The sequence below is a fragment of the Platalea leucorodia genome (genome assembly GCF_965183815.1).
Source record: "Platalea leucorodia genome assembly, chromosome: 3".
NCBI lineage: Eukaryota > Metazoa > Chordata > Aves > Pelecaniformes > Threskiornithidae > Platalea > Platalea leucorodia.
The window spans coordinates 20,530,587-20,548,352 of NC_138825.1; the positions used below are offsets into that span (position 1 = coordinate 20,530,587).

Below are 17,766 nucleotides of genomic sequence, written 5' to 3' on the forward strand. Positions count from 1 at the left end.
CTTACTAGCACCAGGTAAGCATCAACTCCCACTCTTTCTTCACAAGTGGAGGAAAGGCAAAAAGACCTGTGTCCAGGAGACTGGTAACAGAGTGATTAAAACAAAGGAAAAAACAAGAAAACAAGTCAATTACCAGGGATTTTCATGGCCATGCAGATGTTCAGGCTGATGTGCCTCTGGCTCCTGGTAAACTTGTCACCATCACTGTTAGCACTAGTGACACAGCTGCAATGGAAAGATGAAGGAACAAACAGGCCACAGATAGATGGCTTTATAAGGGTAGTAGCAATTCTTTGAGCAAACAACAACTGCAACAAGAGGAGACCTGGAAGCTTCTCCTTCTGCTCAACTCCTGTTTATCCCACAGAACAGGACATGGATCACTTGGCTATTCATTACCACACCAGAAGATGAAAAAACTGCAGGCAGAAGGCCCACCGCACAAGCACTTTTTTATTGAAATCAGGAAGTCGTACAGGTACAGGCTTTGTACAAAAATCTAAGAAAGTAAATTTCCTAGCTTGACTCCAATAGTTTAAAACTGTGCGTCTGGTTTTACATGTGTGACATTTCAGCAAAAGCTTGAAATGCTCATGAGAGACATTACGTGTTTGTCTGCCTTGCCTTAAGTTCTGCATTACAGGAAGACAGAGAGACAGACAGACTAGGTTCTTGGTTAGGAGTCCAGCAAGCAATTGGTGTCAGAGTTGTATCTTATCTATCTAACTCGCCCTCGGGGAAGCTGATACCTACCAGACAGTGAAGAATCCCACTATTTGTGTTCAGATATAGCTCTGTTGATTACATATTTGACTCCCAAAACCGAGATGGGTTGTGTGAGTGTACATGTGTGTTTAAAAGAGATTGGCACTTAATTCTCAGATTTTTAAAATATTTCCTATGTTTAGCTTGCAAGCCAAAAAGAGGCAGAAAGCATAAAACTTCATCCTATGTACAAACACACACCCCTTGCATTACATCAATGTCAGTAAAATCCAGGAGGGTTCTTAGACTGCCACCACTTGACTTACAAAGTACACCTTGGTATTTCATTCTATAATTCACAGTATGAAAACTACTTGAATTCCACCTTAGCGTGAAAGAGGGAAGGTTTTTAAAAAATGATTTTTGGAGAGTTACAAACGGGTTTCAATATTAAATTCTGCTCTTGTCCTCCTTCCCCTTCTCGTTATAAAACCCAATCAATATGCAGCCACCATCACAACGTTAAAAATGCATTCAAGGCAGTCAGCTGGTACCTTTCAACAGTACAGAAGCACTCAAGAAGATAGTTTCCCGCAAGCTGCGGACTGTACTGGCAGTCAGTGTAGGACAGACACAGCATGAAAGAAGAGCTTTGTCCTTGTGAAACGCACACTTGGCTTCCAGGGCACAGGCTGCTGCATCTCAAGAGGATGGAGGGCTGGGGTGCAACGCATGGGAGGCTAGAACGCTCTCTGCAAGGCTCAGATGAACTGTGCCCTCAGAACAAGACATGTTAGTTCATTCTTACTACTCCTCTGGCTTCTTGCCCCTACTGCTCCAATATTTGCTATATGCCTCTTGGAACATGTTTTTGCAGGGAATTTTGGCCTTCAGTTTGGTGCAGATAAGGAAAGAACCCCCCATCTTCCGATGAAGAGAGTAGGTCTCCTCTGGCGGAGGGACAAGTCGATGCTTCAGCATGACTGGGATTAAAGCATGGATCTTTTCAGTGGTGCTTTGGCTGCCGAAATCAAAAGGTTCCTCGGACGCAAAAGCCTCTCCCAGGATGAGGACGGCATTTAAGTGGGCATCTTCCATTTCCTGCCCAAAAGGAAAGAGGCATAAGTAACATCACTAGCCATTTTAACCACCAGGGAGGAAAAGAAGAAATGCTAGCACTAACAGCAGCAGCTCAGGAGAAATACCTAGCTGTACCCACAACAAAGGTAACCTCCAGCCCCCAGCAAGACTGATGAACATTTGGTTAATAGAGTTTCAAGCAACTGAACCTTCCAGAAGACCATCTGCCCAGTTGTGAAATTTCAGCAGTCACCACCACCTGCAGGGTCTTGCTGGGGGAAAGAAGGAAGGACAGTGGTTTTGGGGCTAGCTGTATCATCATTACTGCTCCCAAAAGGAAGTAAGAGAACAAAAGCCAAAATCTTTTTTGCCCTCCTCCCTCATCCTTATCAACAAGGCTTTCAGACTGACATTGGCTTTTACCACATCAAGAAATCTGGGGAAGTCCACAGACCCGCAACAGACTTATCACTAGCCACCACTAAAAGCAGACCCTTCTGCTCCATACCTTGACTTCATAGCCAGTGAGGAACTTCATTTCAATTGACTTCTTCAGTACTCTGTCTCTGTCCATGTCAGCAGCTGCCTTGATTACCTGAATAGGAGGAACACTTTCAGGACAGCTAGGGGATGACTGAAAAAACATTCTGAGTACGGGACTACTACATAGGCTACAGGTACACATGCTGCCCGCTTGCTTCCTTGCCTCTGCCATCATCTGCAGGGGTCTGCATGTTGGCCAGTTTAAGAGCTATCTGGCAAAAAGACAGAGCTGCTGGCTCTCCAAAGCTCTTCCCAGCGGGGCTACGCATAGCCCAGAGAATGCAAGGGACATCAAAAAAGCTTGATGAATCTATCAGCCCCTCCCCCAACAAAACAGTAGAGCCAATTGTGAGAAGCTTTAGGTGACAGCTGCTGGCCCCTGCAGCTCAATTTATCAAGTGCAGAACATGATGATCACAAAGGAAGTACATACGACTTCACATAAATTTATAAGCCTGTAAGCAAGCTAGAAATCACAGGAAGAGACGGGGAACAGGACAAGCAATTCCTGCATGCCCTCATATAAAAATCGCCAAACTGAGTACTCAGATATGCTCTGCTGCCCGAGGCTCCCAGTAAGCAACATTACAGTTCTCCACATTTGTCATGCAATTTAAATATCCGAACTCAGCCAGCCAGAGGCTTGCAGCAGACATGCAGAAGGCTGTGGTAAGGGATGAAACAGGAAGAGATCTCTCTTTTGCCTCCAGCCCTGCTTCCCTCTGCTGCCAGAGGGGATTCAAGTACAAAGTGATACAGCTAATAGATAAGCAGAATTTTGCAAATACTCCCAGTACAGCACTCCAGGACACAGTGCAAGTCCTCACCTCTATGTAGACATCTGTGAACTTCTCATCAAACCCTCGTGTTGCTCCAAAGTCCAGCAGGGCCACCTGGAAATGGACAAACCCATCTGTATTACAGTGTCAACCACTCAAGTAGAGCCAGACTTTAAGAAGGCTCCTGATGTCTTCAGGAAGCTCAGCTGGCTGGAGAGCCTTTCCACTGCAGCTCAGCTTCCCCCTAACTCCTTTATTTCCTGACAGCAGCACAAACATTTGCACTAGTGCACGGCAGAGGAGGTATGGCTTATGCTTACACTGTCACACCTGCTCAGCTGATAACTCTGCTCAGGCTTTCTGCATGGGGACAGAGCAGCACAGAACCTTTTCCTAGCACTTTCCAACACAGACCTCAGGGATGAGCAAGCAATTCCATCTGACCTGCAGGGCACAAGCAAGCAGCCAAACCAACAAGCAGGACATCTGCAATTGCTTCCCCAGGCACCCTTATCTTCAGCACAGCACAAGACAAGAGCATTCAACTAGAGAGTCCTTGGCTCAGGAGCACGCTGACAGAGCACTGCCAGCTGCAGCATCCCACAAACAGATCAAAACAGACCGTGAGGCTAAGGAAGTAGCTGTGCCTGGATCTAAGGCCAAAGGCAGGCAGGCAGCCAGGGTTACAGGAGCCCTGCTCTCTCACCCCAGACCAAGTGAGGACAAGTGGCAAAGGGACAAGCTTCAGCTGTCCTACCTGCCCAAGGCTCAAGCACAGGAATCGGAGAATGTCAGTAAGGGCTCATTAAATTCTGGGAGCAGGGAATAATCAAAAGCTGGTAAAAAACAGCTCTTGTACAGGCAGAACAGTGGCTGCTTGGGCTTACCTTGTGCAACTGTGGGTCATAGAAGAAGTTTGACCAGTTTGGGTCAGTCTGCATGTACCTGAACTCAAACAGCTCCCGCAGACACAGGACCAGGATGTTGTGACAGATCTTGAAAAGCAAGGAAAGAAAGAAGCAAGTCAGGAGGGCAGCAAGCCCTACTCACACATGTAATTTACAGCAGGCATTAGCAAACAGGGAACATATCACCACACTGGCAGGAACTACCTGCTCCATGCTGCAAAACTCCTGAAGAGGTGGGAGAGAGCCCCTCCACAACTCCCAGCCCACGCCTGCCATGGGACATCCTTAGCAGACAGCACAGGTGCCATGCAAGTTTTACATCAGCCTGAGCTGTAGTTCATGTCAGCACTTGGATGTGCCTCCAGAGGGGCTGCTACCATGTACCTGGCAGCAGAGAACAGCAGGCTCCAGGGGCTGTCCAACTGCATGTGTTACTTGTGTCCTCGTCCTGCCTTTTACCTTCCCAGCTTTGACTACGCCCTTGGTTGTTGCTTTGAGAGCAAAGAAACACCTTCACAGTGCGAACAGGGATCCAGAAGCGGAGGTGGGGGAGACCAGTAGAGCATTACAGCCTACCCTGGTGGGAAGTCCTGCAGGACCCTGGCCAAAATGAAGCCAAGGCAGCTCAGGGGAAATGAGATGCGGTTCCAGGGCATTTTAAGTTAAAGGCCTGAAGAAGCTAAAGAGGAGAGTCTCTTCCTGTAAAGCTGCCACAATGTACAGAGCTAGGTCCAAACCATTACTGAAAGGGGTCTTCACTAGATGCACACACCCACCATGTATTCCTCAGCCAAGTCTTCTGCTGGGCTCAGCACTGACCCAGCTTGAGGGAGGAACAGCAGACCCACACCTTGGGACTGACAGGCACGGGGGAAGCAAGAGTAGCAGAGCTTTTCTGTGAGGATATTTAAGCTGGAGACTGTTCAGCAGAAGAACTGCCAGCCTCATTCTGCCCCTCTTCAGCTTCTGCAAAGCTGAATGGAAACATCACATCCAAGAGGGAGGGAGGAGAGCACCAAATGCAAGCCAGACCCTGCTACAGGGCACTGCCATTTGGGTCAGAAGGCTATGGGTCAGCCAGGCCAGTCGCTTAGAGGAAAGAAGAGCTGCTCCTGCAGCAACACCCCAATTCACAGCCTTTTAAAAGCAGCCCTGATGATACAGCAGCTCATCGGAGGGAACAGGCCCTAAGAACAGACAGCTCAGGGGTGACAGCAGCCAGCTCTGGCATAGCTTCAAGTCCAGTATGGTGCTGAGATCTGTTTATCTAGAGGAACATACTCTGCCCTCTTGCCCAGTGACCTGCTAACAGCTGACGGCTCACACCAAGACAAAAAAAAAAAAAAAAAAAAAAAAGAAAAATCCAAATACCAGGACAGTTATTTCTGCTACTGGAGCAGCTGCTTGTCCCACCACAGCACTCCAATCCCTTGCTATATTCAGCACTGCCACCTACCCATGCCCACATCCCCCCTCCTGTTTACCGAGAGGTACTTTTCCAGCAGCCTCGTGCAGCACAGGTCAGTCCCACAGGAGAAGATGACACCCAAACACTCGCACAAGGGCAGGAGATGATTCTGCACTGCTGCCCAAAAGAGCAGCTGCAAAACAAGACCTGTCTTCCTCTAGCTGACAATCCCTCCCAATCTTAAGGTCATCCGAGAGTGAAACAGGACATCTAGAGGTTACCCAGCTAGGCTACCTCCCCTTCAGCCACCCTTGCCATTTACCCCTCCAACCCCTCCACACTGAATGCTGCCACCTGCAAGGCCTAGACTAGCCCGAGGAGACTCCAGCATCACGGCCAAATTCCCTATCCAGAAATCTTCCGAGAGGCTCCAGACAGTCCCTGACTCCAGCCCTGCTTTGCACTGCTCAGGGTTTACCCTTCCGCAAAGCATCCCCTGATCTATCGGTCACCGGGCAGGCCGAGCCCGCTGCTCTGAGCGAGGGGAGAAGGAAGACCACCCCACGGTACCTCATTTCGAATCTCCTGGCTCAGCCCTACAGCTTGATCCAAGGGGAAGCCAGACACCAGCTCTGTGGTCAGAACATGCTTGCTGCACAGCTCATCCACTACTCTTGGGACGTAAAAGAAGGGGTGGTCTTTCAGAAGCTCCCTAGGGGATAGAGAAAGGACAAGAAAAGGTTAGGAGCCCCAGGAGCAGCCAGGCCCCTCCGCAACACCTCGCACAGCACACGGCCCCCTCACACAACCTCTCCCCATAGCCTGGCTGAGGCTGCCAGGAGACATTTTCCTCAGCAGTTACAGTAGGGATCAAGTCACCAGACACCACGCTGATGACTTACAGCTGCTGCCAGTTCCTGAGGTCACATCTCCTGCCAGAGCAGTGATATTAGGAGAGCTCCAGGCTGGTACATCAAGGGTCACCAGGCTTTTTTGCTCACCCCACTTCGCTTCAGGGCCAAACTACACACATGGAAGAAACAGGCCTTTTCCAAGGGGAGCAATGCCACAGGGGCGGTTCTGCAGAGGGACAGGAGGGACATCCAGCCTCTGGCAGCTCTCCCTCATCCAGCCTTCGTGTAAAAACCACCTGGACCCCACTGCTACAGCAAGCCAAGGGAGCAGGCGGTGCTGGTGGTGTTAATTGCTGTAAGAGAGCTGAACTGAAAAACCTCTGAGACTAAAGGATGGGAGAAGCTTACAACAGGCTAACATAAGAGTACACAGAACAGCACTGCAACCTGGACTCAAGAGTTACTGCAGTACCTTCACACGTGGTAAAACAGACAGGCTCGCGCTGGAGGAGAGAGGATACGCTATCACATTTCAGCTGACTGAAAATAGGCCTGGCTGAGACAAGGTGGTAATTCTAGGGGACAGCTCCGGCCACAAACACACACCCTTCCCGCGTGCTACATCCCAGGGCACGGCATTCATCTCCCCGCTGCCCCTGAAGCTAAGCAACCTCTCCCGCGTTTCACACACATACGGAGGCGGGAGGGTTTGAAGGCAATGGTGTGAACATACTGGAATTTCCTTGCACAGGCAGCTTCTCTCTCGTAGTCACACTCCAAGGCCAGCTCTCTGCTCAGGACTTCAATCAAATGCTCAGGGAACAAACCTGAAAGTCAAACAGCAGAGAAGAGAGTAGACTTAGAAAAAAGGAGCCCCTCAGGCTAAGCTTTCCAGAGCTGCAGCTGAGGAGCAACCTGCTATCCAGCCAACTCTGAGCTGAAGAGTACCATAGGCCTCAGAGAGCCAAAACGTATTTCCAACTAGATACAGGATCTGCGGGTAATCCCAGGCCAAGGCTATGCAGCTGCTCCTAAGGCAAGGTACATCCACATCGTTGTTGCACAGCAGGGCTCTGTCCTTCCCCCAGCTCCCACCCCACAGGCCAAGCTGTCTGTTCCTGGTATTGGCATGGCTGTGCAGAGACACGCATCAAGGAGCAGAAGCACCCAAACGCTAGTCTGGGCAAAAGCGGCAAAAAAGGCTCCAAACCGTATCTGCCTACAACTGGGAGCAGGCACTGCTAGGCAGAAACAGCCAGCGTGACTAAGAGTGAACTGCAGCAGCACGTAGCCAGGGCCTGAGTTGCCAAGTCCCATCTTCTCAGTCTTGGAGCTGGAAAACCAATCTACTTCTTGGGCCAGAGACAGCTGGGACTGCAGCAGCCTCTGCAGGGCCCTGCCCAGCCACCACAGAGAACAGTCCCAGGTTTTGTCAGCACCCAGCCTGATTTTAAAGCAGTATTTGTACAGCCTCACTAAGATTTACAGCTGCTGCAGGCAGGTATTTGAAAAAAAAAAAAAAGGAGTAGTAAGTCCTGCATTCCCTGTGAGAAAAGGGCCTTCTCCATGTGCTGGGATACTGAGCAAGCTCCAAGTCTGACAGTTCTCCACCTCTCCATAATTCTGACTGGGAGGAGCAGAGAATGACTGGGAAGAGCAGAGAATGGCAGGCATGGAGAGCTACAGGAAACATGGAGAAAAATGAGTTCTGCCCAATGTACCAGAAAATAACAGGGACAAAGCAAGACTACCTAACCTGAACACTGCCCACACTTCATGCCTAGAAAGCCATCAAAAGTGAGTATACCCAGACACTTTATACTTTGCCAGGAGTCCCTATGGGTCCTTCGCTATAAAGAGCACACAGAGACAAGTGCACATTAGTCTGGCAGGCGCGTGCACATACACGGCCAGGAAAAACCAACTCCCACCCCACGGAGTGGACACTGGAGCAGGCACGTGCCCAGTAAAGGCAGTGGCAGCTCTGCAGCAGGAGAGCAGAGCAGAGCATGGCTCCCCAAATTGGCCCTGCGCCCACTGCCCACATCCACTACCTCTCCTGCTTTCCGCAAGAGATCTGCTCCTGGGCAGACTTATCAATTCTTAAGTCCTTTTCACTATTTTCTTGAGGCGGTTTCCTCCCTCCGGTCTATGGAGAGCAGTATGCAATGCGCTTCTTGAAAGCGGTTGGCAGAACTCAACCTGCACCAGCAGGAACACAGGGCCTGCCAAGGGTCTCTGTCTTTTTACCTTCAGGGAGAATATTGCTCATGCTCAGGACAGTCATCAGGTTGTTAACATCACTGTTGATGCTCTGGGCTACTCCGGGGTACTGCAGGACAGAATGGGAGAGGGCAGTGTTGAGACTAGATGACCCGGTTGTACAGAATAAGAGAAAAATGCCTTCCAGCACAACATCCACTGACCCCCACAACACAGCCACCTACAGCCTGGCAATGAACCAGGACATACCTGAGCCACACATCCCTCTTCTAAATGCTTATCGAAAGCCCAACATCTAAAATGAGGGACAGAGAGGCTAAGATGCAGCTCCTTGCAACCAGAATGGCCGGTTCAGGTCCTCTGACAGGGACTCTTCCAACACATGAAAGGTTCTTAGACACACAAATCTCACAACAGAGATGGCAGTCAGTCATTTCCCCACCACAGCTGAAAGGACGTGCCACTGACAGCCCCAGTGTTTCATCCACAGCAGCAGGGCAAGCAGTGAGGCCCCAGCCCAGTCCTGGCAAAGGTGCCTCCTCCTGTTCTTTCTCACCTTGCCTGTCAAGAAGGGGACCAGCCTACGCTGCTGTGGAGGAGAATGTGTGCTGATGCCACAGGGTTAAATTTCCATTGCTTTTACCTTGGCCTAACTTCATAGAGTACTTTGGACACAAATGGCTTGAGAAGACGACACCAGTACCCATCCATACTGTTTCTAAAATCTCCCCATGTTACAAAAAACACCAACCAGATGACCAACTTTGCCTTGGACCCTGCTCAGTCAGTAAGGGATCTCACTCCTTTGGATTATAAACCATGTTGTACAAGGGGTTTCAGCTCCAGAACCCATTCCTGTTAGAAATATCTGCTTGAAGTTGCTGACAGCTTTAGCGTGAGTTAGTGAATACCCTCCTGCATCGTCAGACTGGCACTGCTCAGTCAGCGCCTGCTTGTCACCTAAAACTTCTTTAACCTTTGGGCTGTGGCCAGAAAGGGGCATGTGGCACGTGCACATCCCAGAGAGGGGACTGATCTACGGAGCAGGCAGGACCCTCACACGCAGCCCTAAAACTACAAGCAGTCCCTCACCACCATTATCCCTATGCTGCAGTGATATACCTATGAGACGTCTCCTGCTCATCTGGAGTCAGAGACTGGCTCAAGCTGCAGAACCTTTTCTGTCCCTCCCTTCTGCTTGCACTAGGTAAGACATTGCTGGACCCAAACTTTCACTTGCATTAAAGTGTTTCTTATTTGTCTAGCAGTAAATATACTTATGCAGTTCCCCTGCCCTTCTATCAGGCACAGACAAGAGACAAGGCTGGTCTGTAAAGCCCACCTGGATTTTCATGGCAACTTCTTTCCCATTTTTCAAGCGTGCCAGGTGAACCTGACCAATTGAAGCAGCAGCAAAGGGGCGTTCTTCAAAAGACTCCAGTTTATCCCTCCAGTTGGGGCCAAGATCATTGTTCAGAGTTTTCTACAAATAAAAAGAAAGCATTAGGGTATGGGAAGCAAGATTTAAGATTTTTCGCTATTGGAAATCACGTTCCTCTAAGGTGACTCACGCAGCCTATAGTAGTTCTATGTACCTATAGCCTGCTTTCTTGATTGTCCTCCCTTCCTCCTCAGTGCACACCATCGCGAGGAGCGGTCCAGCCAGCAGTGCTCCCCCAGCACTAAACAGATGCTGATCAGATCTGTGTGAGGCTCTGTTGCTCTGGCCTAAAGGACAGAGATCTTGAGCACAAACACCGCTGCCTTAGCAATACAAAAGTCCCCTTTTTGGTGCCACTTGTTCTCTTCCAGAAAACAAGCAAGGAGTTAGATATTTCTCCTCTTTCGTCATGCTGCCAAACTGAACAGAAGCAATCCAGGCATGCAAGAGTGACTCTCCTTAAGGCAATATTGACAATTAAACATCACAGCCTGCTTTAATAGCTTTTTTGCTACGTTGCCAGACTGCCGTATTTAAGTTCTGTCTCTGCTCAGTGTCTTTCAGAAGATAAGTAGTGCTGTCAATTCCTTTTGCATCACCCTTCACACCTTAATTTACAGAGGGAAGTAGAAACAAAGAGAGAACATGTACATAGGAGAAAGCAAACTTAGTTTGCTTCATTCTGGCTTTTCTTGATGGTGGGTTAGATTTAACCAAAAAAATAAGGACAAAGTTGCTGTTAATTTTCCATCAAACTAAGGCTTTTAAGTCTGTTTCTAAAATGGGATGTAGGCACTTCTAGACACTGGCTTAATACCCATGAGAAAGACGAGAGGAAACAGAAGAGGAGGCTACATTCAACAAGACCCTATAATCATATTAGTGTACAACATCCAGTTCCATCAGCATAGTCTCGGGATATAAAAAACCCCTGTGTTTTTCTCCTCTGTCTAGAGCTGAGCTTCAATGTTTTGGAGAGAAAAGGCAGCACACAGTTGAGATAAGGAATCAGATGTTACCCACAACTGAAAATACACAACATTTATTGAAAGAATACTCTTAAAAATCCCCATCCACCTCCCCTACTGGGGTATGTCACAGGTGACATTTATTCTGTTATTGTCCCTCCTCCCCTCATAAGTAGGAAGGAATATTTCTCACCGTCATCTGCTTTATCGGCATGAAGTCAGCACTCTGACGTACACGCTCAAAAATCCTCTGGAGATGGGGGTTGATGAAGGCATCATCTGCCAAGGGAAAAGCACACGGCAGTCAGTGCAGGCACCGTGTTCTCCAGTTCTTCTTCAGCCCACAAAGAAACATGCACCCGCATTCAGATAAGCCAGGTTATCCTGCCCCCAAGCACACCCCACTGAAGGTTTTGGAAATAATTCTAGTTCAGAAACTCTCCATACCCAGAAGTAGCACCTGAGGCGCATCTCCTGAGGCATCACATCTTTAGAAGTGAGCCAAAAGTCCTGTGTACAAGTAGCAAAATAGAGGGGAAAAAGCTACTCCTTCCTTTTCACTCTTGCAAAAAACCTGCGTATTACCCAAACATCTCCTAAGCTACCCTCCTGCTGCAGCAGAAGAAAGTTTCTCCCAATTACCAAGGGAAAGACAAAATATGAATATGCTAGAAAGCATGCTAAGAAACTTTTTATACTTTGGAATTAAGCATCAGTTGTCATAGTGCTCCCTGGCTTTGTCCAGCAGCACTGTCAACAGCAGCAGGCAGCTCCGCACAGCACGGAGGCTTTTGGTTCTTAGGGAGGCTTATGGAGGAGTTAAGATTTATCTGCTGCTCTCCCAATGCTGGAAAGAAGTCCAGGCTACCAGCCTTATCTCGAGAACTCAACCTGCACATGCACTTGTGACATGCAAATAAAAATCTCATTCCTCTCCATTTACAGATGCACGTACAACCGTAAGTCTATCCCAGGAAACAAGAAACAAACAGCTACCTTAAGAGCACTGTGTCCTGGGAAGAGGGGTGGAAAGGAGTTGCAAGAAAAATGCAGACACATGGCATTAACACTCAGCGTTGTTTAGAAATTCCCACCAAAGCCATGAGCAGCATTTAAAAGTACTAACAAAACCCCACGGTAGAATCAACAGGAGTTTTTAAGAGGAGCTCCCATTCTGTCACTGCAAGTCAGAAATCAACAGGCTTTGCAGGAACAGTGAGTAAAACTTCTGTTGTGACGTTATAACCCTGCAAGAAGGCTAGACATTGCATTTGTGGGCACATTCCAACCACTGAAAGAAAATTCTGCTCTATCATCAATGGTGTATCCCTTGGTATCACTGCCAAGCCTCTGAACATTATAAAAACTATTCTCAGGGGTATGTGAAAGTATTAGCCATCACGCTGTAACGTGATAACCTGCACCTCCTAGGGTGACCGTGCAGAAAGAGAACAGACCTCACTAAAAGTGACTCCTGCTCCTAGAAGCCGTTTGTGTCAAGATATCAGGGTCTGCCACAGGCATTTAGGATCAACTTCTGTTGTTTTGCTTATTGCTGACATCCAAAAAACTCACAAGGTATTTCAACCTTTAGTCTGAGAGGGCATTCTTAACTGGGGCTGCTTGACCACCACCGCTTTGTTCATTAGCGCAACAGCAAACAGCCAAGAAACCTGCAAGTCCAGATTGACTGTAGAGAAACTCAGCAGCAACATTAAAATCAGTCATGCTGCAGAGGCAACTCTGACAAAATGAGGCTTACAACATGCTGATGAAGAAGGCTATACATCTTTGTGGTAAACTGATGAGGCCTTACTGGAACAAAACACGAAGCAAGAGTCAAGGCAGGGCACTCTCAGCTGGCAAATGCAGCTGCCTGTCCGATGTCTTCCAGAGCACACGCACCAGAACACGGGGTGATTCCGGGCATCCTTTCTGTGCATGACCTGCAGGGACGTGGGTCCCTGACAAATCCACTGACCCCCAGAAGCAGACATCGGGGTTTTTAAGGACGTTGCTTTGTAACTTCTGGGTGGTTTAGCTCACAAGTGCTCAGCTGCACCTGGACAAGGCAACACAGAGCCTCTGTGCTCAATTAGCACACATCCCTGTTAATAGAAGAAGCCAATTCAAACTCACCAGGCCACACAGAAGCCCATGACGTGGCAAGAACTGTGTGAAGCCCTGCTGTCCAAACAGCCAGCCCAAGAACCCGATACTCCACACTGTTGGAAGTGTCTAACTTATGTCACCACAACTGTCCCTCAGCAAGGTTACCAGGGGCCTATGTCCTCGCCAGCATCGCAGCACTCCACGCACTCGTCACAAGAGTCAAATGAGGGCTGGGCAGCGCCACTGAGGTTGCTAAAGGCCTGTATGTTCTTGACACCCAAGTGAAGTCAGTCAGCAAGTGTTTGACACTCCTGCCAGAGCTCAGTAACATTAGGAGACAGCAGGCACATGACAAAAATCCAGAGTATTTCTGCTCCTCAGAGCTGGCCTTTCATAGCTATTCCCTCTTCACCCACATCCAAGCCTAGGGCAGCTGTGACCAGGCTCTGGGGACACATCAGGTGCAACTCAATAGTGTCTTAAGAATTTGAAATTAATCCCCACCTATGGTAGACAAGTTAACTTCAGAGCTGATTTCCAGACATGGCTCACTCATCCCACATACTAGAGGCACTGGCCACAGAAAGCAAGGAGCACAAGAGCTCCTCCTGGATCTGCGCTGTGAACCACCAGTCACTGGCACCTGGCAGTTTCTAGAGGGTGAGAAAACAGCATATGGGTTGACATAACAGCTGCTGCCTCCCACCTAGCTTTGTGAATGTTGCCATCAGCCTGGCACGCACCTAAAACAAGTGATGAGCAAATGAAGAACAATGAAATGCCAAAATCAGGACTCTCTGGAACAGGGAGCTGGTCTTGCTTTATTGGCTAGCTCAAGTTATTTAATACAATGCTAGATCCAGCCTCATCAATCAACACCTATGAAAATTCAAGTAGAAGCACAAGCCAAGCAAGCCGAGTACTTCAAACACTCAGACACTGACTCAGTTTCAGTGACATCTTGAAAGCTATTTCCAGACAAGTGTAACAGCTATCTTTGGCTGGTTCTTTCCTTCCCTATCAAGTTGGGCAGGAAGGCAAAGTGGACAGGTCCAGATAAGGTTTGAATTCAGCACACCTGCTATCTTCCAGGAGTAACCTAACAGTTCAGCACAGACACTGATGTCATTCACGCCTTCACCTGTGATCACTGACTTCAGAGCCTGATGGAGTAAGTACCAGTTTGAAGTCTCCTCAAGATGAAAACAAGTGTTTTATACCTGATAAGATTATCAGCTGTACTGGCCTTTCCAGCAAAGCTTCAGAGCCAACAAAGCATATAAACCATAAACATGCTGTAACAGGAGAGGACTTTGGATATAACCTTGACCACTTTCAGTGAACAAAGAACAGGATCATGTTCTTGTCATCGTCCTCCTCCTTTCTAGCAGGACGCATGCGTACAGAGTGTGATATAGCTCTGCTTCTCAACGACTGCTTTTAACACAGGCATTAAAATTCACAGAGAGCATCACCTTATTTTCAGTAAACTTCACTTCTGTGCCTGACACAATAGGGGCGTTGGGAAAGTGGTGGTATATAGTGCACACATCTAGTTATTTCATATTGGGATTAGACTGAACTGAATCAAACATACCTCCATCACTGCTCTCACATGAGAAAGCCACTTGTCTACTCCTTCCACATTCACTTGACACCGATTCCAGACAGCTGACCATGTATCACAAGAAATCAACTGCTCCACCTGGCAGCACTGCTAAGGAGGACAGCTGAGGACTTATGCTACTACTTACCCTGAATGCTTAACATCTGTCCCAGCTTCAGTGCCGCTCCCCGGACCTTGCACAAGGTTCTCACAATTCTTTCTGCATTGGCCTCCGACAGGAACGGGCTGGAATCCATCACCGCTTTCTTTCCTGAGGAGAGAAAATGTATGGATGAAGAGCACCCTTACCTCAGTGAGCTCAATCCATTGTGTTAGTCCACATTCAACAGATTTGCCCTTCCCCAGAGAACTCAAACTAGGACTACACTCAGTGCCTTCACTGCAACCCAGGGGCATGGACTGCATCTGGACACACGTCTTGTGCCAACTTTGACATTGCTGGCTTGAGGGCCAGCAGCGGCAAGTCACAGCAGCACAGACATCCATGGAGGCTATGCAAACTGGCCAGGATCCTGGGCAGATGTTGGTGCTTGAACTCGCTGTACCAGCTAGCTCAGCCTAAAACACTCCGTCAAGGTCTCCCAAGTCCCACACCGCAGGCTGCAGCATTGCCATAGCCTCGGAAGAGCAGCAGGGGTGAGCCACAGCAAGGAGGAATTGTCAAAAGCTTTGACAGCACACTGGAATAGACTAAGAACATGCTGGCACTTCTTAAGGTGGGAGCAGGGATTCACGCCAGCTCCAAACCTCCTTTCTCATACCCAGTAATTCTTGCCCAAAACACAGATTCATACATAAACACATATTGCCGTGCAATTACACATCCAGAGCGTGCACTAGGCATCTGTAGAGAGCAGATGCAACTGTCCCATCTCGAAGTCCTCAATAACATTCTTTTCTAATCAAACTGAAATCTGTCATCTCCTGATGCACAGGCAAAACAAACTCTCCCAACACCGTAACCCCAAAACACCATGGCTACATGTAGCATTTTGAAAAAGCAGCAGATTGTAAATCTGTGATGAGGTAAATCAAACTAGTCAAATCCAGGGAGGCTGGAGATAGTCCTCACAGGAGAAGCCCAGCAGGAGCTCTAATCTGTGATACCATGCTGCTCTTTGACAATTGTGCTGGGAGGGAAATTAATTCCTCTTGTCAAGATTGCCAACCTTTTTCCCTTTTACATCCTCACACATGCATGGCGTTCCTCACCACGTTCTTATGGGCAGCTTCCTACTGAGAAAGATGCTGCCTTTAGCCTGAAGAACATCTCAATGTAGTTAGTCACTTGTTCTGACTGCATGTAGAGGCCATGCAGGGAGGAGGCCAAACCCTTCTGTCCTTACTCCCATCAGCAGTCATGCAAGCATCAGCTTGCACAGAACAAGGCCCAAAATATACATACTCAAACACACACAGTCCTGTCCCCTGGAAAGGATAAGGCCTGCTGTCTGACAGGCTCACTAAGTAATCACTGCGGCCATGTACACACCAGCGCCACAGCCCCAAGTATGCAATGTGGTTTTTACATGGCATAAGAAGCACTTCCCCTCCACATTTTTTTTCTTTTTAAAGGGAGAGAAAAGGAGGAGGGAAGAACACCCTGACTCAATTTTGGGGTCCCTTTGGGAGAAGCAACCCCAGACTCCTCCTCCAGGCAATGCCCAGCAGAGCAGGGACAGAAGGGGCAGGCAGGCACCCGCCAACCACTTCTCTTGGGGCTGCTGCTCAGCTCCTGCTGGAGAGCCAAGCAGGAGGAAGGTCAGGTCTTACAGCCATGCTACAGGGCCCACAGCTGGTATGCCGATCTTGGAGCTACATTTTTCCCCCCCCCCCCAACACTTTGGAGGAAAGGGTACAAAGGACAGAACAGCCGAAGCCCACATATACAACAAGCGGGGCCCAAAAAGGCATGGCAGCTGCAACAGCCCTGAAGACCTTGGGCAGATGGAAGTTACTGGTGTGTCATGTAGCGCCTACAGCAGCAAGAGATCCTCTCCATCTCCAGCTAGCTCTCAAGAAGGAACACAGAGGGAGCTCACACCAGCCATGGGACAGGAGAAAGAGACAAGAGTCAGACTGAAGTGGCTGCTGTCTAAACTCTGGTGGCTCACACAACTTGGTACAACCTTCTTGAGGCGCTAAGCATGTTACTGATCTGACAGACTCCCTTCATCAGCCCCAGCAAACAGCTGGCTTGCTTACAAAGCTGTCCCCATAGAAGTCATGCCACTGAACTCTCCACTGGCAGTGCACAGAGCGTGTCAAGCACTGACTTTCCCTGTCCTTCAGCCCCTCCTTTCCTTTACCTGTTTTGTGGCAGAGCAGCAAGACGGCACTGCATGTGGGACATCATCTATCCATCCAAATCCCTGTCCCAAGTAAAGAATGGACATGAAAAGGAGAGAGGAATAAAAACACCAGGAGGGAGTACACAGGACAACTATCCTGCTCTTGAAAGCAAGATACAGAAAAGCAGGAGGGGCCCAGAAGTCACCATTTGCATCACACACAGCAATCCTCAGAGCACACTTTGCTCTGGATCCTGAATGTAAGGAGTCAGAGAGGCTGAATAGGTAGCACTGCCTAGGGCAGAAGGCTGTGGCTTTGCCCACTTGAAAAGCTGGTTCTGGAGAGTGGAGTGCTTGGAGCCATCTAACAGAGCTCTGGCTCTCAACTGTCCCATCAGGAAAATTCTGTCCTTAGCAATGATGAGGCAAATGAACCCTTGTATGAGCTCTGACATACACATAAACAGGAGCTAGAGAAACTACCAAGTCAAAGCCTTACCTTCCTTCACACCACCTGCACACACAAACATCCTCCTTTGAGTCTGCAGCAGTATAAAGGAGTTAGTTAATGATTAAAGTCACCTCCAGAAGCCAATGAACCCTGACAATTTTAAGAGTCTTATCAGAGAAAGAGCCAGACACAGGCACTCCCCATCCTCTTCTCCTGGTGTACTTCTCATTGAAGTCAAGCCCACAGGGGCACTACCTGATCACCGGGCAGCCCAACAGCACGTGATCGGGTACTGCTTGTTTATGTACTTTGCTAAAAGTGGGCATGAACAAGAAAGTGACTTCAAAGCAAGAGTCAAAAGCAGGATTATGTAAAT

The 17,766-nt window shown here is 48.6% G+C and overlaps 1 protein-coding gene across 1 annotated transcript in view; it reads right to left on the bottom strand.

The window, feature by feature from the left end:
- Positions 1 to 440: 440 nt before the first annotated feature.
- Positions 441 to 17,766, bottom strand: part of COQ8A (coenzyme Q8A) — a 48,790-nt gene continuing 31,464 nt past the window's right edge. The window contains exons 6-15 of the mRNA XM_082305263.1: positions 14,776 to 14,898; positions 11,103 to 11,188; positions 9,843 to 9,983; positions 8,528 to 8,609; positions 7,011 to 7,104; positions 5,994 to 6,135; positions 3,995 to 4,102; positions 3,156 to 3,221; positions 2,294 to 2,380; positions 441 to 1,806 (exon numbers count right to left, since the gene is read on the bottom strand). Of these exons, the coding sequence (XP_082161389.1) occupies positions 1,513 to 1,806; positions 2,294 to 2,380; positions 3,156 to 3,221; positions 3,995 to 4,102; positions 5,994 to 6,135; positions 7,011 to 7,104; positions 8,528 to 8,609; positions 9,843 to 9,983; positions 11,103 to 11,188; positions 14,776 to 14,898 (1,223 nt within the window). The 3' untranslated portion in view covers positions 441 to 1,512. The remainder of the gene's footprint in view (positions 1,807 to 2,293; positions 2,381 to 3,155; positions 3,222 to 3,994; positions 4,103 to 5,993; positions 6,136 to 7,010; positions 7,105 to 8,527; positions 8,610 to 9,842; positions 9,984 to 11,102; positions 11,189 to 14,775; positions 14,899 to 17,766) is intronic.